Genomic DNA, 26,916 nt, shown 5'->3' on the forward strand with positions numbered 1-26,916 from the left:
TATCTGGTGAGCCTGTCCCGTTCTGCGCGAGTGCTGTTCACTATCGTGCGAGAGGCGCTGCCCCGTTCGGCACGACGGGTCATGTCTCGCGCCGTCCGATGCACCGTCTCGGTTAAATTCGGGAGCGTGTCGTCGTCCGTGGGGACGTGCGTGAGGAACCACATGCGGCAGTGACGTTGAAAAACACTGCAGCAAAAACAGTGAACCACGAAACTAATTCTTTACTGAGTGAACCTACGCCCAGAAAACCGGCTGCACTCAAAACACAACGATAGCCGTTCGGACAGTCGGCGATCGTCGAAAACTTGATCTGCCGGTCATGCACGTCGGCTTTGATACGTCGAAGGTACCAGCGTAATAACCGGTGCCTGCATGCCTTCCAGAAAGTGCTACACAATTCATGTCACGCATACAATGTGATTACACAAGGTTCGGCAAGAGCTCACGCAGCAGATAAAATCAACAATAACATTCGAGTAAGTTCCAATCATGCAGGCGTGTCTTGCGCTGAGCGATAACTTTATGTTGTTAGCAGGTGAGATGCAGTCCCCGAAATGAGTGTCGACACACACACACACACACACACACACACACACACACACACACACACACACACACACACACACACACACACACACACACACATATATATATATATATATATATATATATATATATATATATATATATATATATATATGTGTGTGTGTGTGTGTGTGTGTGTGTGTGTGTGTGTTTGTGTGTGTGTGTGTATGTGTGTGTGTGTGTGTGTGTGTGTGTGTGTGTGTGTGTGTGTGTGTGTGTGTGTGTGTTTGTGTGTAATGAGACAGAGAAGCAGTCCTAGAACTGAGCCCTAGGGGACACTTGTTTGAACAGCACACATTGCCGTCAGACGCTCTGGGATGAGTATTTTCTTGTCTCTGTAGTGTGGTAACCTGCATCGCACTGTGTCCTTCGCACTCTGTGCAATAAAGATAATCTAACCGTGGAATAGAGATGCAATGCCCGTGAAGGCTTAATTCCTAACGTACCCTGCGGGAAACAAGCCCATGATGGTTCGTTAGACGCTCAGGTTTAGGCTTTATATTTATTTCGGTAAAGAGTGACTTTGTACAAAATTACTGCAATATTTTCATAAAACTAATGAGAAATAATAAACACCCGTATATCGACTGTAAGGTAAACAAGCCGACCTTGAGCGTGCGTCAGTCTTATTTCTGGCCCTCCGTTTCTACTCTAATCGAACAATGGATGCTGGATTTCGGTAATTAAGAGTTCCCTTAAGAGATTTAGCCAAAACATCACTACTCAGAAACGAAGGTCAGTGAGACAAAAAATTTCTGTCTCGTCTGCAGACAACGATTGTCCATGAAGAGCTGTATGTTTACTATAGACACGATGAAACAACAAAGCAATTCGTAGCGAACAAGTTATATTGGGTCACGCTGAACTTGAAGTGAGGCAAATGGTATTGAATAAATTTTAACGCTGTCGCTGGGCGTAAAGTATATAAGGTACGTTAGAAACGCGTAAATGTTTTACCAATATTAGTGAATAGTTGCGCGTAGTACTGAAACAAGGAGTACACAATGTTAGTACAAAGCTGGAACGTAGGTTAATATTTATTGATCAGACAGCAATAAATCTGTACTAGACGCATACCTTACTCCTAAGAAGCTAAACCACTGATGCAGAGCGCAGCATGTTTTGCTTTGCATGTACCATAGTTGCACCTACACTGCAATGTGGCCTCTATTCTGCAGCGGTTCGAATCTTGAAGTTTCTTTTCCCAAACGAGGCTGCAGCTGCACTGACCGCAATCTCTGGTTGCGCTACCACCCCATTCCCCGGGTGGAGCAGAGGAGCCAGATAAGCCAGGCACTAAGAAAAGAAATGAATGTCTTATGTCGGTTAAACAAAACAAAACAAAAACGAAAGAAACCTTTGGGGGAAGAGATCCAGCAATTAAAATTTTTAAACAAATCGAATAGGCATAATCTAGAAAAAAAGCTCTAACTGCAGGATCAAATATTCTCTCAGTTTTAAGTAAAGCCAAATATAAGGTATATAAGGGTAATCTGAAGGCAGGAACAGTAAGACACCAGATGCAAGCACAGCGTTGTCCTCGCGGAAAGTGAAAACCATCATACGAAATGGCTCGGCAAAATGTATTGAAAGGAGACAAATATTGTGAGATTTGCCAAATAATAGGTCGTTTTGCCTTGACCGACACAGAGATTTGGCACGAAAGAAATCTGGGTACGGTACAGAGAATGACCTGTCCTTTTATTACTAAAATGTGCAAAGCCCAAGAAACAAGATTGAGGAAATCGAGATAGAAATGCAGCAGATGAGCTTGTCAGTTTCTTGCTGTTACTGGGACATGGTTTCGTTCGGAGGCATATCTCATTCTTAGCTACAAACATATAACTGAATTCAGGAAGAGTATTCGAAGTGCAAGTATTGCCCTATCCGTGCAGAAAAGATTGCCTTTTAACATCCAGACTGGTTACACGAGTGTTTCTTAGAGAGAGAAAGAGAGAAATAGAAGACAGGAAAGGCAGGGAGGTTAACCAGACGCACGTTCGGTTTGCAACCCTGCACTGGGGGAAGGGCGTACGGGTAGGAAGAGAGACATGTAGGAGAAGCAGCATAGTTTTGCGCACAGTTGAAGGTTGGCGAGTGCAGCGGTGGCGTAGAGGTAGAACACCCGCCTAGCGTGCAAGAGGTCCGTGGTTCGAATCCCGGTGCCGCGTAATTTTCCACCGGATTAAAAAAAATCCGCGTGTTGATAAAGTTGCATAAACAGGCCTGGAGTGTGGCCTGATCCCCGTGACCAGAACCGGCAACGCACTCCCTCACCAGAGCAGGATTGGCCACCCTGGTGCAGTACTTGGCCACAACCTCCTATATGAACACAACAATCAAACCCCGGCCCTCAGTCCCCAGCAGCTGCGAATCAACTAACCACGGCAGTGGTCAGACTTGCGCCGCAGCAGAGGGTGCTAAGAATGCCTGGGTTCGAACAGGCCGCCATTGGAATCTGAACCTGGCAACGTTTAAAGCTAGAAAGTTGTCTAGTGAGGCGAGTCTAGCAGTGCTATTGGAGGAATTAGAGGGCAGTAAATGGGATATAATATGGCTCAGTGAAGTTAGGAGGACAAAAGAAGCATTTACAGTGCTAAAAGTGGGCACGCCCTGTGCTACCGGGGCTTAGCGGAGAGACGAGAACTAGGAGTCGGATTCTGATTAATAAGGATATAGCTGGTAACATACAGGAATTTTATAGCATTAACGAGAGGGTGGCACGCCTTGTTGTGAAACATAATAAGAGGTACAAGTTGAAGGTAGAACAGGTCTACGCCCCTACATCCACTCATGATGACCAGGAAGTCGAAAGCTTTTATGAAGACGTAGAATCGGCGATGGGTAAAGTCAAAAGAAAATACACTATACTGATGGGCGACTTCAATGCCAAGGTAGGCAAGAAGCAGGCTGGAGACAAGTCAGTGGGGGAATATGGCATATGCTCTAGGAATGGCAGGGGAGAGTTATTAGTAGAGCTTGCAGAAAAAAATAATATGCGGATAATGAATACCTTTTTCCGCAAGCGGGTTAGCCAAAGTGAACGTGGAGGAGCCCGAATGGCGAGACTAGAAATGAAATCGACTTTATACTCTGGGCGAACCCTGGCATCATACAAGTTGTAGACGTGCTCGGCAAGGTGCGCTGCAGTGACCATAGGATGGTAAGAACTCGAATTAGCCTAGACTTGAGGAGGGAACGGAAGAAACTGGTGCACAAGAAGCCAATAAATGAGTTAGCGGTAAGAGGGAAACTAGAGGAATTACGGATCAAGCTACGGAACAGGTATTCGGCTTTAACTCAGGAAGAGCACCTCAGTGTTGAAGCAATGAACGACAATCTTATAGGCATCATTAAGGAGTGCGCAATAGAAGTCGGTGGTAACTCCGTTAGACAGGAGACCAGCAAGCTATCGCAAGAGACGAAAGATCTGATCAAGAAACGCCAATGTATAAAAGCCTCTAACCCTACAGCTAGAATAGAACTGGCAGAACTTTCGAAGTCAATCAACAAGCGTAAGACAGCTGACATAAGGAACTATAATATGCATAGAATTGAACAGGCTCTCAGGAACGGAGGAAGCCTAAAAGCAGTGAAGAAACTAGGAATAGGCAAGAATGAGATGTATGCGTTAAGAGACAAAGCCGGCAATGTCGTTACTAATATGTATGAGATAGTTGGCTGAGGAGTTCTACAGAGATTTATACAGTACCAGTAACACCCACGACGATAATGTGAGAGAGAACAGTCTAGAGGAACTTGAAATCCCACAAGTAACGCCGGAAGAAGTAAAGAACGCCTTGGGTGCTATGTGAAGGGGGAAGGCAGCTGGGGAGGATCTGGTAACAGCAGATTTGTTGAAGGATGGTGGGAACATTGTCCTAGAAAGACTGGCCGCCCTATATACACAAAGCCTCATGACCTCGAACGTACCGGAATCTTGCAAGAACGCTAACATAATTCTAATCCATAAGAAAGGGGATGCCAAAGACGTGAAAAATTAGAGACCGATCAGCTTACTGTCCGTTGCCTACAAAGTATTTACTAAGGTAATCGCAAATAGAATCAGGAACACCTTAGACTTCTGTCAACCAAAGGACCAGGCAGGATTCCGTAAAGGCTACTCAACAATAGACCATATTCACACTATCAATAAGGTGATCGAGAAATGTGCCGAATATAACCAACCCTTATATATAGCCTTTATTGATTACGAAAAAGCGTTTTATTCAGTCGAAACCTTAGCAGTCATGGAGGCATTACGGAACCAGGGTGTACATGAGCAATATGTAAAAATACTGGAAGATATATATAGCGGCTCTACAGCCACCGTAGTCCTCCATAAAGAAAGAAACAAAAACCCAATAAAGAAAGGCGTCAGACAAGGAGATACAAACTCTTCAATGCTATTCACAGCATGTTTACAGGAGGTATTCAGAGACCTGCAGTGGGAAGAATTGGGGATAAAAGTAGACGGAGAATACCTTAGCAACTTGAGATTCGCAGATGATATTGCCTTGCTTAGTAACTCAGGAGACCAATTGCAATGCATGCTCACTGACCTGGAGAGGCAAAGCAGAAGGGTGGGTCTGAAAATTAGTCTGCAGAAAACTAAAGTAATGTTTAACAGTCTCGGAAGGGAACAGCAGTTTACGATATGTAGCGAGGCACTGGAAGTGGTAAGGGAATACATCTACTTAGGGCAGGTAGTGACCACGGATCCGGATCATGAGACTGAAATAACCGGCAGAATTAGAATGGGCTGGGGGGCGTTTGGCAGGCATTCTCAAATCATGAGCAGCAGGTTGCCACTATCCCTCAAGAAAAAAGTGTATAACAGCTGTTATACACTTTTTATACACTTTATACAAAGTTACGTGGAAGGATGAGATTAGGAAGTTTGCAGGGACCACATGGCCACAATTAGTACATGACCGGGGTAGTTGGAGAAGTATGGGAGAGGCCTTTGCCCTGCAGTGGGCGTAACCAGGCTGATGATGATGATGCTTTTTTTGTCCTCCTGACTTCACTGAGCCCTATTATATCCCATTTGCTGCCCTCTAATTCCTCTAATAGCACTGCTAGACTCGCCTCACTAGACAACGTTCTAGCGTTAAACGTTGCCAGGTTCAGATTCCAATGGCGGCCTGTTCGAACCCAGGTATCCTTAGCACCCCCTGCTGCGTCACAGGTGTGACCGCCGCCGTGGACAGTTCCTTCGCTGCCGCTGGGGACTGAGCGCCGGGTTTGATTGTTGTATTCATATAGGAGGTTGTGGCCAAGTACTGCACCAGGGTGGCCAATCCTGCTCTGGTGAGGGAGTGCGTTATCGGTTCTGGTCACGGGGATCAGGGTGAACTGAAGGCCTGTTTAAATGAACGACTAATTGCTATTTATTCTCGTAGAACCAATGGGTTCAAATAACATCTCCATTTTCTGTGAGCTGATGCGCACAACCGTTTGGATGGACGTCTATGGTACCGCTGACCCAAATGAAGCGTATGATATTGTTACGTGGAAGCTGGCACAACAGGGAACCGTATTTATAATATATTTAAAAGGAGAGCAAGCACTGAACTATATGGTCGAATGCGCGCGCCAGATCAAAAGCATCTTCTTCGCCGGCGCTCGTCGAGAGGAATATTACCGAAACAGGACCCCCGGCTACTGAAGCACCGTCACGGTGCTTGCTATGGGTGTACGGGGCCAGTAAGGTTTAAGGCGTGATATGCGAATAACGTCTGTAGATGGCAATACGGAAGAAGGGGTAGTCTCCAGCGGGGCAGTCTCGTATGTGACGTCTGTTACACGTCTCAAGACATGGTAGGGTCCGGAGTATAGAGCAAAAATTTTTTCAGAGAGTCTGACACGCCGAGTCGGAGTCCACAGAGACACAAGGGCACCCGGGGTATACATAACTTCGCGTTGGCGGGCGTCGTAGCGGTGGCTATATGGTCTTGCGATATATCGTAACGCGATCGCGAGCAATCTGAGGTGCCTCGTCAGCTTTGGAAATGTCATCGCGGCCATGCTCAATGTACGAATTGTCTGCATTGGGCATGATAGTGTCAAAAGCTAAGGTTGGGTCACGGCCAAACTGACGACGAAAGGATGAAAAACCAGCGGTATCCTGACGGGAGGAATTGTAGGCGAATGTAACGACGGGCAACGCAGAATCCCATTCTTGATGGTCAGAAGAGACATACATAGAAATCATGTCAGTTAGCGTGCGATTCTATCGTCCTGTCAACCTGTTGGTTTGCGGTTGGTAAGCAGTCGCAAATGTGTGTTTTGTCGTGCAGGAGTGAAGCAGGTCATCGATAACGTGGGTTGGTGAGGAGTTGACAAGGGGCTTCATGACGTAAAATATCATTATTTAGGAGGAAATCAGCGACGTCCTTAGCACAAGTGGTAGGGACAGCGCGTGCGATTGCGTATCTTCCTAACAAGAATACTTAACCACTAATGTTGCTTTCTCTCTGGATGCAACTAGAAAGCATAGGAAGGTTAGCAAAGATAGGAGAAATAAAGCTCTTCTCTTAAGAATAAAACAAATAAAATTGATGTTATTTGAATATATCAAAACAAGAAGCTTCGACATCTTAGTCTGGTAAAGAAGTTTCGTAATGTACTAAACACATGCATAAAGAAAGCAAAGTCTTCATTTTACATAAGTAAGTTTTCACACACAGGAAACCTTCAACCATTCCCAATTAAACGTTATATTGGAAGTATTGCAGGACCGCTGACTCACGTATTCAATTTGATGTTGGTTACTGGCGTGTTCACGCATATATCAACTGTAGCCGACGTTACTGTTGTTTTTAAAGGTGGAGCGAAAACAGACCTCTGCAATTACCGGCCAATTTCAATCCTGCCATTTTTTCTAAGGGGGCCCTAAAAATAATGTACACGCGCCTTTTTGCCTTCTTTTGTTCCAAGAATGGGATTAGTATTCACCAATACGGTTTTCAAACCAGGCAAGCCGACTGGAAACACATTAGTTTACATCAAGAATCTCTTAATTCAGAACATTTAATTGAAACTGTTTGCCATTGTTCTCTTTCTTGACCTCAGCAAGCCGTTTGAGTCAGTTTAAGATGCTATTCTGCTAACAAAATTAGAAACGGCACACGGGGACATGACAATGAAGACTTTCAGATTGTGTGTATTGGTATTATTACTAGATATGAGAACGCGCATATACAAGCGAGAAATCATGAAATAAAGATGAAGTAGGCTGGCAACTGAATTGAGTTCTGGAATTTTACGTGCTGAAACCACGATATTATTATGAGGCATGCCGTGGTGGGAGACTACTTATTGATTTCGACCACCAGGGGATCTTTACCGTGCCCCCCACGCACGGCTCACGGGCGTTTTTGCATTTCGTCCCCATTGAAATGCGGCCGCCATGGCCGGCATTTGACCCCTTGACCTCCTGCTTAGCAGCGCAACGGCACAGCCGCTAAGCCTCCACGGCTGATGCTGGCAACTGGCACTGAGAGGGCGCAACGCCTGCCTCCTTTTTAGGAAGCAGAGAATATGAACAAAAGTTCAATACAGGGAGAAGAGATTCGCTCACAAATATAACGGGACTCCAACCACAACTTTAAGGTGTGTGCACATGGGCAACCTTAATTGTACGACAGCGAGACGAGAGTCAGATGCCAAACTGGATGGACAATGATGCAACGAAAATTACATCAATACCCCAAACACATACCTTCTGGCCAGCGCAATTAGACAACTTCGCTGCCGTGTCAGAGTAGAAGGTGCGAAGACGACAGCATGACGAAGGTCAGATCACGAAGCTCGACTAACCATGATGGAACGGCACGACGGCATCACTGTGGCGGTGTGACAACGAATGTATGACGATTGCGTGACTACGATGGCGTGACGACGGCGTCAGAACGAGTGCCAGATGAAGGCAACGCAACGCGCACGAAGGCATCACGACCGCGCGACCATACCCACTGGCCCAAGCTATTAGACAACTTGGACCACCAGGTCGGAGTGGAAGGCGTGACGACAACATGATGAGAATTATATGACCTAGGTAGAATGACGCTGATTGAGGGATCACGACGGAATCGTTACGACGGCGGGACAACGAATTCACGACGACTGCATACGGCGATTGCACGTCGACGATGGCCAGACGAGTATCGGGTGACAAAGCTGGAATGACGGCAGCGCGACGAACACGACGGCATCATGACCCCGAACACGTACCTAGGTGCCCAAGCTATCAAACAACTTGGATCACTAGGTCGGGCTAGAAGGCATGGCAACGACGGCAAGATGAGAGTAAAACACCAAGAAGCTGGAATGGCAGCACTTGAACGCCCACGACGGCACCACCACCATGCGCACAAAGCTTGTGGCTCAAGCAAGTAGACAACTCGGAGCACTGGGTCGGCGTAAGATCTAGATAGATAGATATATATATAGATAGATAGATAGATAAATAGATAGATAGATAGATAGATAGATAGATAGATAGATAGATAGATAGATAGATAGATAGATAGATAGATAGACGCGCTTAAAATTGTTCGTATAGGTAAACAATGCTTTCGCATTAAAAAAGTAAAGATTGTTTGGGAGGCACGCGAAACCTAGGCGGGCTCCTTGTATCGGTGTGCATATATGTTCGGTTACGCGCTAATCACTGCTTTTAATATTTGTAAATTAGCTTTCACTGGCATATTAAGCTCAAATCTATTACCTCAGATAAGTTTCGTCTGCTTTGTTCTGTCTTCTTCTTGGTTTGGGCTGAAACACTGAACACTAGTCCTATAACATACGTCAAGTGCGGACAGAAAAACACAAAGAGCGGGAAAAGCGCACGCTGCTGTGTTTCATTTCTCGCTCAAACATTTCAGTTTGATGATAATCTACGCACTACCACAGCCGATTGAAATACGCCAGATGTGTTTTCTTTAGATTGAATATTTTTACCAAAATTCGCTGTGACAGAAAGCACAATTTCATTCATTGAGCTGTAGTTCTTGGAGAAGCGGACGTTATTTGCACAAGAAATCGAAGTGGATATGAGAGTAAAATAGAAAATTGTGCTAAGTATGTTTGAGTCAATTATTTTATGGCAGATGCATTGCAATTTACGAATTGTAGCCGGTGATATTATAAGGCATATTCAGTTAGAATGAATAATAAGAATTACATCAATTTCGTGACATGCACGTGAAGCTTGGAGTAGGATGCAGTTTGTTTTCTTTTTATATACATTTTTAAGAAACTACACTTATTCGTTGAAGCACAAAAATAACTCGAGAGCCAGTGTATTTAGTAGCGCACATTAGGAAATAATATATCGCAACTCATGTGATCCCACATTTTGTTCCAAGTGCATACGCTTTGCTAAATCACCCACTACAATTCCCAAATTCAAATGCAAGCCGTAACGTAACTGGTTATAAGTTTCATTATAAAAATCATGTTATTTAGCCGAATAGACAGGTTCATTTTTTTGTTGCAAATAATGTCCGTCTCGTTGTGTAAACTACCTGAAGGACTAAAAATGAGCATGCGTTACAGGCGGTATATAAATATTCTTGCGGGTCTGAAATATAAATATAACAGCTGCTGTATCTATCTGCATCACATAATTGCGCTGTTTTTCCTTTCTGTTCCTGCACTTGTTCTTCCGTCGATGACGCAGGTTCCTGCATTGCCATTGGCGGATTTTTGATCGCAACAACATTATTCCGCTAATCCACTTGCGAGGACCCTTGCCAAGTTCTGCTTTTGAGAATTGGCATCGCAATTTAGGACGCTGCTTGATTATCACGACAAATCAAAGCCGCTGTTTCAAAACGCAAGAACTACCTCTGAGTGTGTTACTGCACCGTCAGTATATCAATCAATACGCATACAGCATAAGGAGCACCTGCCCGTCCACAATAGGAAAAGTTCTATGCTCTAGACACAAACAGCGTTTTCTATAACTTCTTTTCCGGGAAATTTATGAAGATATAGATAAGACGATTATTGAATGCAGCCCAGCTAGACAGACATAGCAGTTGAACATATTCCTAGACGTGGGCAGCGCAACCCGGACGAAGGGCAGCCCGGACAATTCGACTGGGTTGCGCTGTCCACCCCTAGGAACATGTTCAGTTGCCAACTCGCCCAGCTTGCTGTGGTACTAGCAGTTGAAACACGCAGAAAATTTCCAGAATGAGAAACTTGTCAGTTTTGCCCAAAGGTTGAGGCATTGACAAGTGATACTAAGGCAAACAGCGTTGCGATCGAGTTCTTCCGGCGGCTTCCCAACAATACAAGGTTGTGATGTTCGTATGACGTAGCACACAAGGAAACCATTGCTTGTCATAAGGAACAGCTCCCTGGCACCGACCAGGCGCCTCATAACGCTGCCGGAAACAGGAGCGCCATCAGTGGTGTTCCAGGCGTCAGATCGCGCTAGTGTACGACGTGAGAGCGACGGGAATCAGTCGGAATTATTCAGTGCCCAGTGAAATTTTAAATAAGGTTAGATTAACTTTTTTCTCCCCATTCCGTTCAGACTAGTACATAAAACAATAGCAGCTCAGCAGGAACGAGGGTGTGCTTATACTATGCCTGCACACAACGGTGGTGGCAGCTGTGGGAGGCAGAACGCTGGTTTTGCTTTAACTACTGAGCCCATCAAGTGTAGTGCCCGTGGAGCTTCTACTCCGCTTAGTCGTTTTAGCAGCTGTGCACAACAGTGCCGATTGAAATAAACACAATAACAGGATGTTCGCTGTAAAATAGGGTATAAGTTATACTTACACCCTTTCTGCCCTGCCTGGGACGCTGAAATAGCATAAAGTGGATATGTTAGTCAAGCAGAGCGTTGGAACAAACTTCTTACGTCTAAAACGTGATGCACAAAGCCTTAAAACAAAGGAATATGAACGTGGCTCTTTTTATGAAACCATTTGCCTTTTTGTTTTAATGTACCGTTCTGCATGTTGAGCAGCTATTATTTCTTATCAATATTAAAAATGGTCAACTACACGACTAAAGGTGCCATGTTATGTGATGAAAACGTGCTAAGCACGTTCCTCCAGGCAACTCGAAACTTGAGATTCTTTAAACAACTGTCGCGCCGTTTCGGCATTCCAGTTAAGATGAGCAGAAAAAGTTAGAGACATGTTTTTTTTTTTTGTAAACATAAAAATTAGCAATGTACTTTGCAGCACATTTGAGGTCTTGAACGTGGCGCTTGTCTTACAATCTCTGGTAAGCAGCCATAACTTCACTACAGCCTCGCTTCCATTTCGCAATCACATATGCCCGAAATTTGGTGAAATGCATAATTACCATATTTCAGTTATATGCGAAATAATCAGGGAATTTTAAGTTGTAGCTAATGTCCGCCTAGCCACGTAGCGCGTCAGCACAAGCGACAGCGGCCATGTTATGAGTGTCTCGCATAAAAACAAACACCTCTTACATATCTTCATTCTAATTGTCGAATTTAATTTAAACCGAATTGCAAAAGTGTTTATGCTTTATATTGAAATATTTTTTATTTTATTTTTTCATGATAGCTTGAGATCAAAGGGAATGCTACCCACTAATCTTCAGGTTGGCGTTGGTGGCGCGCAGTTACCAATTTTCTTTTGCGCAATAGAAAAGATTACATAAAAATTAAAGTTGTTTGGTGAATGATATTGCTGTCATTACTGCGAAGTTTGGTACGCTTCAGCGTTCAGGTCCATTGTTTTTGGACATTCAGTGTCCCATCTCGGCATCTCTTCGTCTCTTCTGTGGGAGGCTTTTCCAATATACTCCCCTAACTGCCACGTTGTTGTACAATTGTGCAGAGATTAACATAATATATTGCAAGCAAAGTGTTTCTGGCGCGTACAACTAACGTGATCATGGAGCGAAAGCTCTGCCTAATCAGTTGTGAGGGCGTAATATGTGCGCCACAAATAATTTTGTGCCGCGTAATCCCTACTATCATTACAAATACTATAAGACAATTTTCCCTATATATATGTGACAGATGCACTTACCCAGATCCATCCCTATATTAGCTATGTCACCTGCGTGTTCTACGGTTCCTAGTGCTGAAAAAAAAAAAACAGCGAAAAGAAAGCGCAAGAAAGAAAAATCAATGGAAGCACACACACACACACTCACACACACGCGCACGCGCGCGCACACGCTCGCGCGCGCGCGCACAGACGAACGCAAGCACATATTGGCAAAGTAGGACTCCGGCTTCTAAAATAATTGATTTTACGGTAAAGTATGTTAGCGAGGCAAACACATGGACAGACACATGCATACAAAATAGGCAGCATAAAAAGGTGCAGCAAATAAAAAATAGAAATTCAGAGGCCACTTGTGCATATATGCTGCAAAGTAGTTATATTCTCCTTTATTTTAGGGGAGGAAGTGGAATGGAGAAAGGGGTGTGAGTGTGTTGTGGTTGTAGTTGGAAGAGGATTGGATTGGATTGGATTGGAGAAACTTTAATTATGCCTGCAGTTGGGCGCTCGCGCGCCCCGACGAGGGCCTACGTCATCCTCGAAGGTGCCGTTACTCGGCGCGGGTCTCCGCTCGCCGTTGCCGGCTCGCTGGGTCCGTGCCTTTCGAGCGCCTCGAGGACCTGCTGGACGGCCCAGAGCTGATCGTCTCGGTCGTAGCTCTTCGCGGCTGCCTCGAGCCGCGGTGGGAGTGCTCTTGAGTTAGCGTCTTCTGGATATTTAATGCAGTCCCACAAGATGTGCGTGTAGTCTGCGGTCCCCCTCCGGCAGACTCTGCACATATCTGTCGGATATGTCTCGGGGTACATGCGATTTAACAGTTTCGGGCTCGGTAGCGATCCGGTCTGGAGCTGTCTCAGTACTACCGCCTCCGCTCGAATCAGTCTCGGGTGCGGGGGTGGAAGAGTCCTGCGAGCCAAGCGGTAGGCCTTCGTGATTTCATTGTAATCAGTCATGCGGTTAGTTGGAAGAGGGAAATTCTGGTGTTTCGGCGTGCGGTGGGGCGCGCAGAGGAAAATTGTGTTTTTCTTCGTTTATGGTCCCTTACTTGCGGTGGCAAGAGACATACTTCCAGGCTCTTGCTGTGCGTATCATTTGCCCCAGCGTTGCACCAGCTGCTTTTAGCGGCTGTGCTAAATTGCTTGCGTAGAAGTCATGTCGGTGAAGATAGGTAAATACTGACAGGCAATTTTGCGAAACCTCGCACACATGCGGTGCTACCAATACACTACAGCATAACATTCAGCCTCGCCAGTGAAGCGAAACCTACATTTTCACAATTCAGTAACACGCTGTCCCTTCCTTCCTTCCTTGACATAAATATGTGAGTACATAAATATATAAAATAGACCTTCGAAGGTTGCCAAGAGAGATGGCGTGCATATTGGTCCTGAGGCCACTCTTCAATTCCTGGAATTATGCTAAGATAACATCTCACTGCACAAACTGGCCCCTAAGATGCAATGAAAGCCTTCTTCTGGTTGTTTGCAATACGATGCTACACTAATAGCTCTTTATATGCACCTTTGGCAGTAAATAGCGAATAACTAGCTTTAATATGGCTGAGCCCTCTGTTCTGAACGCATAAACAAGCACAGTGCCCTCATGAACCAATAATTGTTTCACAACGCGGAACCGAGCACATACTTTTTCTCCAGCTTGCCATGCTTTAGTAAGCGCACCATTGTGGGCGGTCAGCAGCGGTGTAAATACTCTTTGCAGGAGACATTCGCGCCGCATTTGGGCCACTATTGTATGCAGGCGCGAAGCTGACCAATCGCATTATCGGAATACAGCGTCACGAAGTGCTCCTAGCAGTGCCTCCTTATGTAAATGTGCACTTTTCCTTTCGGCGTCTCACCTGCTGCTCGAACCTCTGCCGCTTTCTTTGTGCGCAAGTGTGCGAGTGCTTTTCACAGTTGTCTTTCTTGCCCGAAGGAACAGATATTGGTTTCAGCAATACTTTGATTCCTGATTACAACTTTCTACTTTTATTCCATTTATCCCTTTCCCGAGCACAGGGTAGCCAGCCGGTACTTACACTGGCTAACCTCGCCGTCTTTCCTCCCCTTTTGTCTCTCTCTCTGTCTACAACTGTGCAGATTGAAAATTGCAGACACAGGTCCCGACTGCAAAAGGAAGTGCATAAACTGAACGCTGGCGCTTGTAAAACCATACTGATTTCACTCATTATAAAATTTTAAATGGCATTTTCTGCCGAGATAATCCGGAACACCATTCTAGGAGAGAAAATTTGCCAGCCTATATATACTGCGTGACCTTCAACCACGTTCTTTTTGCGTTGAACCATGTTTCGCATTAGGAATACGCAAAATTCATTATATTCTGGTATGCTTGGATGGTGTTCAGTAAAGTTTGTAGGAGTTTCTAACTTCTAGTGGTCACTTTATTTAGAGAGCAGCTTCTAGGTGCCCGATCCTGCATTGAGCGTCGACGTCCCTCGGCGTAACCCAGCGAACGAGCACTAGTGAAGGATTAAATACCGAACGCGGAGTGCAACGGGGGCTGAAAGACGGCGGTAGCAAAGAGAGCGCGAGGAAGAAAGCGGAGGAGGAGGGTATTGCGAAAGCGTGAGAAGAAACGCGTAGTACCGTGCAAGACGTTTTCTGCGGTGACGATCGCTACGAGATGGCACTATAGTAGCACGCGTCGTCTGCTCATTATGACACCACCGATAAGGCATGAGGCAAGCGCGCCCACTGATACTATATATAGAAACAAATCACTGCTTGAGCGGAAGTCTCTCTCCAGCGGCTGCTGTGAATCGCTCCCACGCGTCGTCCACGTGCTGCCTCTCGCGGTTCGTATGTATGTATGTATGTATGTATGTATGTATGTATGTATGTATGTATGTATGTATGTATGTATGTATGTATGTATGTATGTATGTATGTATGTATGTATGTTTTGCCCCAGGTTTGTTTTGTCTCCGGTATGCAGGTACCTGTGAAGCAGAACTAGAGCACTAGCCCCCGACGTGCGTAGTATAACGACTGAAGGACGTTATAATGTACGTAAAGGATAGTGGACGTGAAGGACGTAATGTGAAGGACGAGGCAGTTAAACGTTGAAGAAGGAAGCGAAGCCTCCGTTTCTTTTGGGCTTTGTATTTATACGTCATGTACTTGTGAAAGTAGGCATGGCAATAGACCGAGAACGTGCTTTTCTTGGTATTTCTTGCCTTCTTGTTGGAAACATCGTTACAGCATTCATGTTAACTGCATTAGTACAGGTTTGCAGGAAACAAATTTGAACGTTTTGAGTGGCAAACTTGCCGTTGCTGGCACGTTACTTGCGAAAGGCGACAAACGTGCTAAGCCAATGGCGTACTCTTGTTGCCCGAGGATATCGTCACGATAATGGCTGACCTACAATGATTTTGCTACCTAATGCAAGGATTACACTCGCAGCGCCAAGAATATGATGATGTGTGACAAGCCCAAGATGGTGCAGGGGAACATTATTCTCCCCTTACCGATGACTAGCAGCGTGCCCTTGATTGGTGGGGTCGACAAGAATGTGCTGCGAAAGGTCTAGTCCTTGTGGGGATGCGTGACTCTCACGCCTCCCCTGAGATCTAGTTTTCCTGCATGGCTCGTCTCCTGCAGGGCGGCTTCGCCCGCCGCGTGGCCTGGCGCCCGCGGCGGTTGGAGTGGTACAAGCGCGGTGCGAGAGATGGCGCGAGCGTCGCGCCGCTGCGGGGTTACTCGGGCGTCGGGAGACAAGGCGCTCTGGTGGTTGGGTTCGAGACAGCAAGCGGGACGGTCGTGCCGCACGTGCAGCGACCCTCTTGCCCGGCGGGTCGGCGCACGGCGGGGACGTCTCCCGCGTGCGCGCCGACCCATGCTTCTGCGAGACCGCCTCGCGTGGCCGCCCTTGAACGCGCCACGATTCGCGTGACCATACACGCGAACGACCAGGCCTTGGGATCCAGCATGGGGCGAACATATTCGCTCGCTTCCGGTCACGGTGAGTCAGACTTCTAGATTTGTCGCGCGCCCATCGCATTGTTTTGTGGATAGCAACTCGGCTAGCAGGCACTGATCTATGAAAGGTGCAATAAATGCCCTTGTGATTGTTTGCACTACTGTGTTGTCGTTCCTTTGTCCCAAGAGCACGGGTGTGAGAGACTCAACATCTGGCTGCCCAACGTGGGGCTCTTGGGGCATCGGACGATAGTTTTAACAGTTTGCTTCGTTCGAGACCTTTGTTTGAACCGAAGCGTAGGCCTAGCGTGAATTTTGATCGCTAGCGTCGGCGGCGTGCTTTCTTGAGCGAGGTGATGGTGGCTGTAGTGTGTTTGAACATGTCAACATGCTAAGCCTTTTCGCAAGTGTTTTTTTTAATGGCATTCGTCGGTACGAGAGCCACGTGGTCTGCATCCTGGGAGAGCGAGCCTCAGCGCCCGCGGAGCAGTGGCAAGCCTCAAGCGAGTGAGTACGGAAGCCTCGTGGGTGGTCTGAATTTCTCATGTAAATAGCTTCTCCTATCTCTTTGACTCTGATGAAGTCGCGGCACTGGGAGCCGGGTGGCCGCGGGCCACGGGTGCCACTACGGGCTGACTGGTATTGCGGCCTGGCACCGGGCGCTCCGACACCGTCTGGGACGGTGGGCGCCGTCAATTCGGATGCTGCGTGCACCGAGCGGAGTAGGACCACCTCACAGAGCTAACGTCTCCTCGCGGCTGCCTGTTTTGCGCTCATTTTGGGTGTTGTTTTTGGATGCCGGTTGTTGTCAGTGTAGCGACGCCTTAGGCCTAAGGCTTTACGAAGCTGCCTGTCGCACGTGAAGGGACACAACCTGGTGGACCGTGGCGTTGAGGTGTTGCAAGTTGCTTCCCTCATTCTAGTTAGCCTCGCACGAATTGAAATTACTCGTTCGACTCAAGAAAGCGAGCTTCGTTCACGTGAACTTAGCATCTGAGTAGCTGCCCGATCTTTTGCTAGCCGAGTTGAACATTGTGCCACGTGGACGATGCGCATGCATAATTCCTCTCCCTTGCACTACTTCAGTGTTTGCCGAGTGTGTTGAGTTTACGCAGCGTGATTGGAGTCACCCCTGGTTTTCTGTCACCTGCACATCGTCTGCGCTGCTGCCCCGGACTACGACCGAGCCACCCCGGGCGATGGTGATGCTGTGGCCATTTCGGCGCAGCGACTTCGGCGGCCTCCTGCATCCAGCTCACAACCCTCGGCGGCGGACAAAAGGGCCGGCGGTCACCGACAGCTACGGTGGCTCTTCCCAGCAGGGCGCGATGGCGTGAGCGACGCTTGTTCGTACCGACTACTGCGTCGTCGTCTCCGGAGTCCTGGCCTGGCATCGTGCCGTCGAGTCTGCAAAGCTGCCGCTGTGACCGGCGGACGCCAGCGGTGCACCCAAGGACAATGTCGGCTCGCATGTTATGGACAGCGTGCGGACATTTCTTCGGCGCGACCACTGTTTAATGTTCTACCTTGTTTGCGAAGCACAGTTTGATGTTAGACCGTGTCACATGTCTCGCCGGAATATGTAGTGATTTAAGGTTGGGGGGATGTGGGGATGCGTGACTCTCACGCCTCCCCTGAGATCTAGTTTTCCCGCATGGCTCGTCTCCTGCAGGGCGGCTTCGCCCGCCGCCTGGCCTGGCGCCCGCGGCGGTTAGAGTGGTACAAGCGCGGTGCGAGAGATGGCGCGAGCGTCGCGCCGCTGCGGGGTTACTCGGGCGTCGGGAGACAAGGCGCTCTGGTGGTTGGGTTCGAGACAGCAAGCGGGACGGTCGTGCCGCACGTGCAGCGACCCTCTTGCCCGGCGGGTCGGCGCACGGCGGGGACGTCTCCCGCGTGCGCGCCGACCCATGCTTCTGCGAGACCGCCTCGCGTGGCCGCCCTTGAACGCGCCACGATTCGCGTGACCATACACGCGAACGACCAGGCCTTGGGATCCAGCATGGGGCGAACATATTCGCTCGCTTCCGGTCGCGGTGAGTGAGACTTCTAGATTTGTCGCGCGCCCATCGCATTGTTTTGTGGATAGCAACTCGGCTAGCAGGCACTGATCTATGAAAGGTGCAATAAATGCCCTTGTGATTGTTTGCACTACTGTGTTGTCGTTCCTTTGTCCCAAGAGCACGGGTGTGAGAGACCCAACATCCTCAAGGCCTCAAAAAAGGTTCTGTCGGAACGTAAAGATGGTGTATCAAAGGTTCTCAAGGAGATCGTAGTGACGCCACTCGAAAGGAGTGAGATGATCATGGTTGCCGAGCCATCGTCGACTGACCGTCGAGGCAGACATACTGATATTCTTGGATGCTAATGCCCTCAGTCACAGCATTCGTGACAACGTGCAAGGTCGACATGTCAAAAGCCAAAGCAGTGCGCTTTACCTGATTGAATCGCTCCTTCAAAGAAATGGAAGTGCACATGACGCTCTGGACTACTACACAAGTTTTCCTTTGATGTCCCCTGGTGCCTTGGAAGAAACTCGGATCCGTAACAACTGGGTCGCAAATGACTGCCAGGATCGGGCAAGTAGTAAATAGTCAATATGGCCTTGAAGTTCTACTCCTGGTTGTGAAGGCAACGACCACGCCACTGTCACGAAATTTCAACCACAGAGGTCCTCAGATTCTCGTAATCCTACTGCTCAGGTGTGTCCGATCAAAGCTAGCCATTCGAGTCAGTGTACGGCTAGCGATAACGTGTCGCTCATGCGTCGTGGTGCAGAACCGTACGGTAGGCTGCTTGAACGCCAAAGCGGGCAGGAAAGGGTAATTTTGCCAGCAAGCTCCCCCAAGGAAGCGAGTTATCAATAATCGTTATGGCGAAAGGTTACCACGCGTCTAGAAGCGCCCGTGTTTGTTGTTCTTGGATGGCCAACTGTTCTTGCACAAGCAGTTCAGTCAAAGGAACAAGGGCTTTGTCGGTATTCGGCCGTTTTTCTTCATGTGAATATTACTAGCTATGAGGATGCAAATTTGTGTTTGAGAGCGCAACGTCGACGAATTGATGGGCAAGCGATATTACCGCGCCCATGTGCTTTTGCTGTTTGGTAAGCTCATGACAGTCCCTGCTCAACATCAGAGAGGTTTGTCTTACACAACTGCTTTCTTTTTCCCAGACGTAACGCGGACAATGGCAGTTGCCATGAAGGGAACCTCTTGTGGATGCTGAGTGAATGATGACGGGACGTCGCAGACGCACTTCATCGCAGCAGCTACACAACATTCCAGAACTGGCGAAAGCAGCAACTCATCCATCCACACAAGTCCCGGAACCCCGTGCAGCCCTGAGAGCGCCCACAACGCTGCGGATGCCCGAGATGGTGCCGCCGCCATTGCCATGTCGACACTTGTACGCACATTGGGGATGGTCGCAGAGCTAATTTCATTTCAGCAGACGGCTGCGAAGCCCATCGGCGTTCACTCCTACAGCCGGAAGTGGCACATAGAAAGCTGTCGCAGTGGTTTACCGATGGAAGGCTTGGTGGTTAATACGTAAATGACTGGATATAGCAATGCGGTGTTGCTTTCTATATTAGTTAACCACTGATCTTATCTTTTTCTTCAGAATAAATATTTTGCTGCAAGTTTGTCTTTTGTTCAGAATCCACACATCTGTAAAGGAGAACTCCAACCTCCTGAACATGACATACCCCCGTATTCAGGAATGCATCTTAACTTGAAGCCCATGCTTGACTTAACATAAACGACGCCTGGTGCGTACGCGCTCAAGACGCTCATTGCATTTCCTTTGGTGTGTTCACGACAGGCGTCATTTAAGACAAGCGTGGGCTTGAAGTTAAGATGCATTTCTGAATACGGGGATAAGAACAGTGAAGATACAAATATATTTAGCTTTATCGTTTTCTATCTATATAGGTGACTCTATAGAGGTCATTTTATAGTTGCCTAGGATGTATGTTTTCTAACTAAAAATGAATAGCCTAAATGTGAATATACAATGGCTACAGCCTTCCAAAATGTTGCTTCGATTTGGAAGACACTTCGCAACAACAACAGCAAAAGGTGCTTATAAGGACGTGCCTGTTATTATCCTTATAGTAATGTACGGGAACCTAGGGGGGGGGGTACATATATGGTAGCATATTGGCAGCAATAGTGTCAAGATTGGTAATTTTCAAGCGAGAAATCGCTACTAGATATAATTAAATATTCGTAGTTGACTCTAATTCAGGAAAATAGACTTCGTGGTTGTCTCAAATAGAGATGGTAAACTCGCACAGAGATGCAGCTGTACTCACCTATCTTGGCAGCCGGCTTCGGCACTTTTGCAGCAACCTTAGCTAGAATAAAACAGACGTAAGACACATTGTACTCATAGCTTCTTCCATTTTTACCACAGTTCATAGATTAAAAAGAAAACACTCAATCGGCAGCACTTATGAATGTTGCGAGAAGTTCCTCAGTATAGGAAATATTTCTAGATAACCCGTGGCAGAAGATATGTGTTTCAACGCTTGTGTTTGTTCCTTAAGTACGTAGCTTAGTATTCAGTTATGAGGTACCCGAATGTCCACTAAAAGTCATTATGAATCATTTCCTAATTTTGGTAAGGACGTTGACATCAGCCGGGGACCTACCAAAGTTGAATGTTGCAACCCGCGCAACGGCCTACCAGCCGGTATATCAAATTTGCCTAAGCATTTAGGCATCGTCATGAAAATTTCATCATCTTCGTCACCTGGTTGACACCTGCTCAGCAGACATCTTCCCCTAATCCAGAATCTGACTCTTCGCGACAATATATAACGCAGAACTCTTCGATGGAATGACAACCGATTTTCATGGTACCTATTATTTTAATACAATGGAAAGCTTACCGGTCAGAATGTCTAGTCACGAAGTGGTAACTCGGAAAATGCCATCAACCACTTTTGATCAAATTTTTTAAATCTCTAGTGAGAATGTAGTCATTCACTGGAAACAGGCTGAAAACTGTAATAGGTGAGCGCGCTATCGATTATACGCCGGTATTAGTGGCAGGCAGACGACATGTGCGGCAGTAACTGTGAGAAAGTATCTTTTTTTTATCATGTCGATATGTTTTTCGAATTCTTAAACTATTTCGGCGATAATAGCTACGTGTTTTAGTGGTTACCTGTTCAACTGTCGAAGTAATTAACCAGCCAAAACGAAGGCAATCGGATCAAACATGAAGCGACGCTTTTACATGGAATATGCATTTCAGGGTGTCAGCGTGTTGTCGTAAGCATGCGCGCGCTTTTGATATCCGAAGCATACAATAAAATGCAGGTGTCTAAGATTATAGCAGTTGCAATTTTAAACAATATATACGCTGTACTTAATAACACACGACTTACGTACAGTACTCATAGGCTACATTCGAAGTACCAGGACTTTCCCGCCGGGCTTCGCCACTTGCTCGTTTTTGAGACTTTCTTTGCCAATTTAAAATGATAATTTCTGCTTAAATCGCGAACAGCGTGGTGGATTTTTATCACTATAAATCGTGGCCATTTCTTTTCCAACAACGTCTCGCAACCCATTCTGACCAGTTGTCAGTCCCTTTAAGCTGTGTCAAAAAGTACAACCTTTACAGATGTAGCAACGGGGCGCGCGTGCAGACGGTGGTTTCATAATTGCGGCGAGCGATAACTTCACCACTTTCAGTGATTCAGTTTCATTACCATTAGAATTGGTCTGGGTGCCTGTCCACCTTAATCACAAGGACGACACATGTTGGGCCTGCTGTAGCCCTCTGAGCGCGCCACCAGGTTCGTCCTTCGAACTTTACGACATTTTGCATAAGTTACAAATAATGTAGCCTGCGGCGCGTACTTTTCTCGCACGAAGCTTCACTTTCCGGTTGAAATTCAAACGCCTTCGCATACCGTGCATTGGGTGCGCGCTAAAAAACCCCAAGGTGTCTAAATCAATCCGGAGTCCCCCACTACGCCATGCCGTATAATGATGTGGTTGTGGCACGTAAAAGCACAAAATTATGTCTGTTGTCCATTTCCCTACTATATCACAATATTATGCTAACCAGCGGTGAACAGCAGTTATACAGGATTTGAAACTTTTGTTAAAACCTACCTTACTCAATCAGTTAAGCTACAACATCCGTACGACGTCGACCAATGCAACAATCTTATCCTAAATACTAACTTTGAGCCCGTCAGTGTAACTCAGTGTCGCTGTGCCCCTCAGCGGAAACCATAAATCAGCGTCACTTCTGCCGGATTTAAGCGATAATACTAGCATACAGTCTCCTTTTTGGAATACCTCACAAACGTGGACGCAAATTTGTGAAGTCTATCAGAGATTACGAACGAGGAAACTCCAGTCTGATAAATGCTGAGCTTGAAAATTTCTTGCGCGAGTTCGTGTCATGCTATCATGGTCGGTTTGTAAACGAGCACTGTTTTTTTTTTTACAATCAAATGTCATAGAGCTAACTCACCGTTACATAGCGCTTCGCAACATCAAAGGCAGTAATCCCGCACCATGTTTAACCTGCTTCAACGCTTTCCCAATAAGAATCAGCGTCTCTACAGAAAAACCAGGCTGTGAGCTGCACGTTTCGCCCGCCGTGGTTGCTTAGTGGCTCTGGTGTTGGGCTGCTAAGCACGAGGTCACGGGTTTCAATCCCGGGCGCAGCGGCTGCATTCCAATGGAGGCGAAATGGGAAAATACCCGTGTACTTAGATTTAGGCGCACGTTAAAAACCCCACGTTGTCCAAATTTCCGGAGTCCACCACTACGGTGCGCCTCCCCCCCATAATAAGAAAGTTTCTGTCAGTAAAACCACATAATCCTTCTGGCAAATGGCTCTGCACGTAGAGCAGCATATCGTGCTGCAGCGACCAGTACATCCATGCTCTCTCACTTGCTAAAGATACTTTTTTTTTCAAGCAGCGTTTCTGTATTTGTTATGTCGTATCTGCGAAAATGTTTGGCAAGTGGTAAGCAGTGATAATCACAAACGGTAGAATTAACCGCTTCCAGCAATGTCGTTGTCTCTAGGAAATATTTATGCTCTATACTGAACGCGTGTTTCTTGATTTCATTCCTTAAAACTGAACCGACTTGACTTACTGAAATTACTGAATTTCGTTTTTTCCCCTGTGGATCTTCTTAGTACGGCTTCTGCTGGGATCAGAAACCTAATCCATAAGATAGACCTTTTTCCACCTGGTGTAGAGAGTATCAACCTAATGCTTAACAAAAATACTGAAACCCTACTTAACATATTTTCTATAATTTTCTTGCAGTGCCTTGACCATCGTGTGCTCCTTCACTATTGGAAGATTGGGAAGGTGGTTCCCCTGTACAAGACTGGTAGTAAACATAACCTTGATAACTGTAAAAACCCATTTCACTGACCAGTATACCTTGGAAACTCATGGAGCATATCTTTTATTGTCACCTTGTTACATGTTCCTTTCCCTAACGACTTATTTACCGCTGTGGATTGTTCCTCCTTCAAGAAATAATTTCGTAGATTACGCAAAAGCCTTTGATTCTACACAATACAAATTACTCCTTTTTAGGCTACGCGCGCTTTATTCGGACCTTAACGTACTAAAAGCAATATGAGGCTTCTTGTCTCGAAGCACGGAATTAGTAACAGTTGATGGCCATAACTTTCTTTCTTGTCCTGCAACATCCAGGAGTACCCCTGGGGCCAGTTGCAGAACCCTTGCTCTTTCTAGTATACATTACTGACCTGCTCAACAATATTTGTTCTTCCATAAAACTGTTCGAGGATGATTGCTTTATTTGTGTTTAAATGTTTACCGCTAGTGACTATTGAACACTCCAATGGTACATAAGTAGTATATATTCATGGTGTGAGACTTGGTTAATGAAACACAGTAGTAACAAATGTAAGGCAATGAGAGTTATTCACCGTGCTTCTCACTACACATCGTGTACCTATTCTCTTAATACCTAACTCACGTTTCCACTTTCAAATGCTTTCCTTTTGAAAACAAAAAAACTTTAGCAGCGTAGTAGAGTATCAAGAAGTTGTTATTGAGAGCTTCTTTAAATTCCTTGGCATTAACGATAGAAACACTGGAAGCGGGAAGGGGATTCCAGTGGGTGCTTGTTGTGGAAATGTTGAATGCAAATGAAGGCTAGTGCGGCAACATGCAGGCAAACCTTGGAGTGATGATGGTTTCTGAAATTAATTAACGATGGAGATATCAAAAGGGAGTCACTTAAGCTAGGATTATAAAGATATGTTTATGAAATAGACAGAGACGCGAGATCTTTCGGTGAAGCGACGTGTTAAGCAAAGAAAGATCGGATTTCAATAAAGTCACACTTCCTGCACGCGAGCAGTTAGATAAACTAAAACGTCCTTCATGGTTCTTTGTGACTTCTAAGCTGATAAAGCGTGTATTGACATGGGAATAACGCAATATGTCTGAGGAAGCCCGCAAGGTGGAGAGGAGTAATTAATAAAGGGAAAATGAGACATCCACCCAAACGTCCCGGATGAGGATGAATTTTTCCTCAGCTACGAAGTTTTCCCTTCAAAGAACCCGTATGGTTTTCTTTTGTAGCACTTAGCTACGTTTGGGTGGATGTCTCATTTTCCATTTATTAATGACATGGGAATGCTCAATGTAAGATGCTTTGTGAAACTTGGGCCTGACTGCTGTTGTATAAAGCAGAATGTTTAAATGAGAGGGAGCTAGACTAAAATTACGTTTTTATAACCAAGAGTTCGATTAGCAATACTACGTATGTGGTCAATATGAGTTTGCCAAGAAAGCATTTGAAAGTGGAAACGTGAGTTAGGTATTAAGAGAATAGCTACATGATGTGTCGTGAGAAGTACGGCGAATAACTCTCATTGCCTTACATTGTTACCACGCTTTCCTTGACATTTCATAAAAGCTATCATTATAATCCTAGCTTAATTGACTCTCTTTTGATATCCCGTCGTCAATTTTTTTAGAAACGATTATCACTCCAAGGTTTGCCTGCAAGTTGCCACACTAGCCTTCATTTGCATTCATCATTTCCACAGCAACCGCCCACTGGAATCTCCTTCCCGCTTCCAGTGTTTCTATCGTTAATGCCAACGAATTTAAAGACGCTCTTATTAACAAATTCTTGGTACCATACTACGCTGCTAAAGCTTTCTTGTTTTGTTTTGATACAACCTACTGCTCTTTGTGATGTCTCGGCCCTGTGAGAAAATCAATTAAATGAAATTACTAATACTATGGAATGTTTACTAAGTAACCCATTAATAAGAAACCTCATACCTTTAGTATTAGGATCATTCGAACCCGAAGGTCTTGTGCTGGACGCAATGTCCTGCAGCACTTTATTATAAAACAGACTCCAGGTGTATAAAACAGACCTCCCAATTTGCCGTAAGGTGCATTGCTGCCCCACTTGCCACTTTCTTCTGCTGCAGTTTTCCACCGCAATCTTCGTTGGTGCTTGTTATAGTTCGTTGCTTTCAGGAATAAGCGAATGACGGGAAAAAGCGAGCGCAGGAGCAAAAAACATTAATGTTTGTTTGTGTTAATTCGTGGCTTATACCATCCGCCTCATTTGCTCACGCGTCGTTCCTTTAATATTACTGTGTTGTCCACCGCTAAAAGCCACTCGCAAGAACGACAGTTTATTTGCCATACCTATTGTGCCCACATTTCTCGAAACTAATGAAAGAAGGGTTTCACACAAACGGCCATGCTTTAAGTACTTGAAACACACATCTTTGCTAAATATATTAGTACGCTAAGCACTAAAATGTTAGTCAGGACATCTTCTCTAATTATATTTTTAGTAGATTGTCGTGCGAAGTTTTGCATCTCCCACTGCTGTAAAGCACTGACAGTAAAAAATTATATTTTCTCGAGACACCCAATTTCAAGTTATCGATATCTATCGGCTCAATTACACGCGGTATACTTTGGTTTAATGGAGCAGGCAGTGTAATACGGTGGCTTCTGGGCGGTTTCCGAGATTCAAAATTCTCCTGAAGATATCTCTGCTATTATTAGGCCCAACGAAAGCACGAGACAGGAGGTAGGTCAGCAAAGTATACTCACCTACAGCTCCAATGAACCCCGCGTCTACAACAATGGGCGTGATGGCAACGAGTGCGACAGCGAACGCACTGGCCCTCATGATTGTTCGCTTGTGCAGAAACCTCGTCGGGGAGAGCAGCCCCGTTATATGCAGAGGCAGCCGCGGCCGGGGGCTGCAAATGCAGCTTGTATAAGCAATAGGCGAGCACGATCTCCGCGATATTTTTCACAATGCCCAGCGTGCAGGGTTGCCAGGTCGCTGAAACCGCAGGTAGCCAAATTG

General features: G+C 46.1%; 1 protein-coding gene across 1 annotated transcript; it reads right to left on the reverse strand.

Moving 5' to 3' along the window:
• Positions 1–1,604: 1,604 nt before the first annotated feature.
• LOC142579787 (uncharacterized) lies at positions 1,605–26,836 on the reverse strand. Its single transcript, XM_075690356.1, has 5 exons — positions 26,655–26,836; positions 20,856–20,897; positions 12,621–12,674; positions 11,386–11,409; positions 1,605–1,881 (listed from the first exon to the last, which is right to left on the reverse strand). The coding sequence occupies exons 1-5, from the start codon at positions 26,731–26,733 to the stop codon at positions 1,670–1,672; spliced, it is 411 nt and encodes a 136-aa protein (XP_075546471.1). The 5' UTR covers positions 26,734–26,836; the 3' UTR covers positions 1,605–1,669.
• Between the last annotated feature and the right edge of the window lie 80 nt (positions 26,837–26,916).

Source organism: Dermacentor variabilis, chromosome 4 (assembly GCF_050947875.1).
Source record: "Dermacentor variabilis isolate Ectoservices chromosome 4, ASM5094787v1, whole genome shotgun sequence".
Taxonomy (NCBI): domain Eukaryota; kingdom Metazoa; phylum Arthropoda; class Arachnida; order Ixodida; family Ixodidae; genus Dermacentor; species Dermacentor variabilis.

Bases quoted from the DNA above. Each gene is read 5' to 3' on its own strand.
- LOC142579787 (XM_075690356.1), bottom strand. From the start codon at position 26,733: ATGAGGGCCAGTGCGTTCGCTGTCGCACTCGTTGCCATCACGCCCATT. The intron at 12,675-20,855 runs GTGAGTACAGCT...TTTTTTTTTCAG, and splicing joins GAAGCCGGCTGCCAAGATAG to CACTAGGAACCGTAGAACAC. The intron at 1,882-11,385 runs GTAAGTATAACT...TTCTTTTCTTAG, and splicing joins CCAGGCAGGGCAGAAAGGGT to TGCCTGGCTTATCTGGCTCC.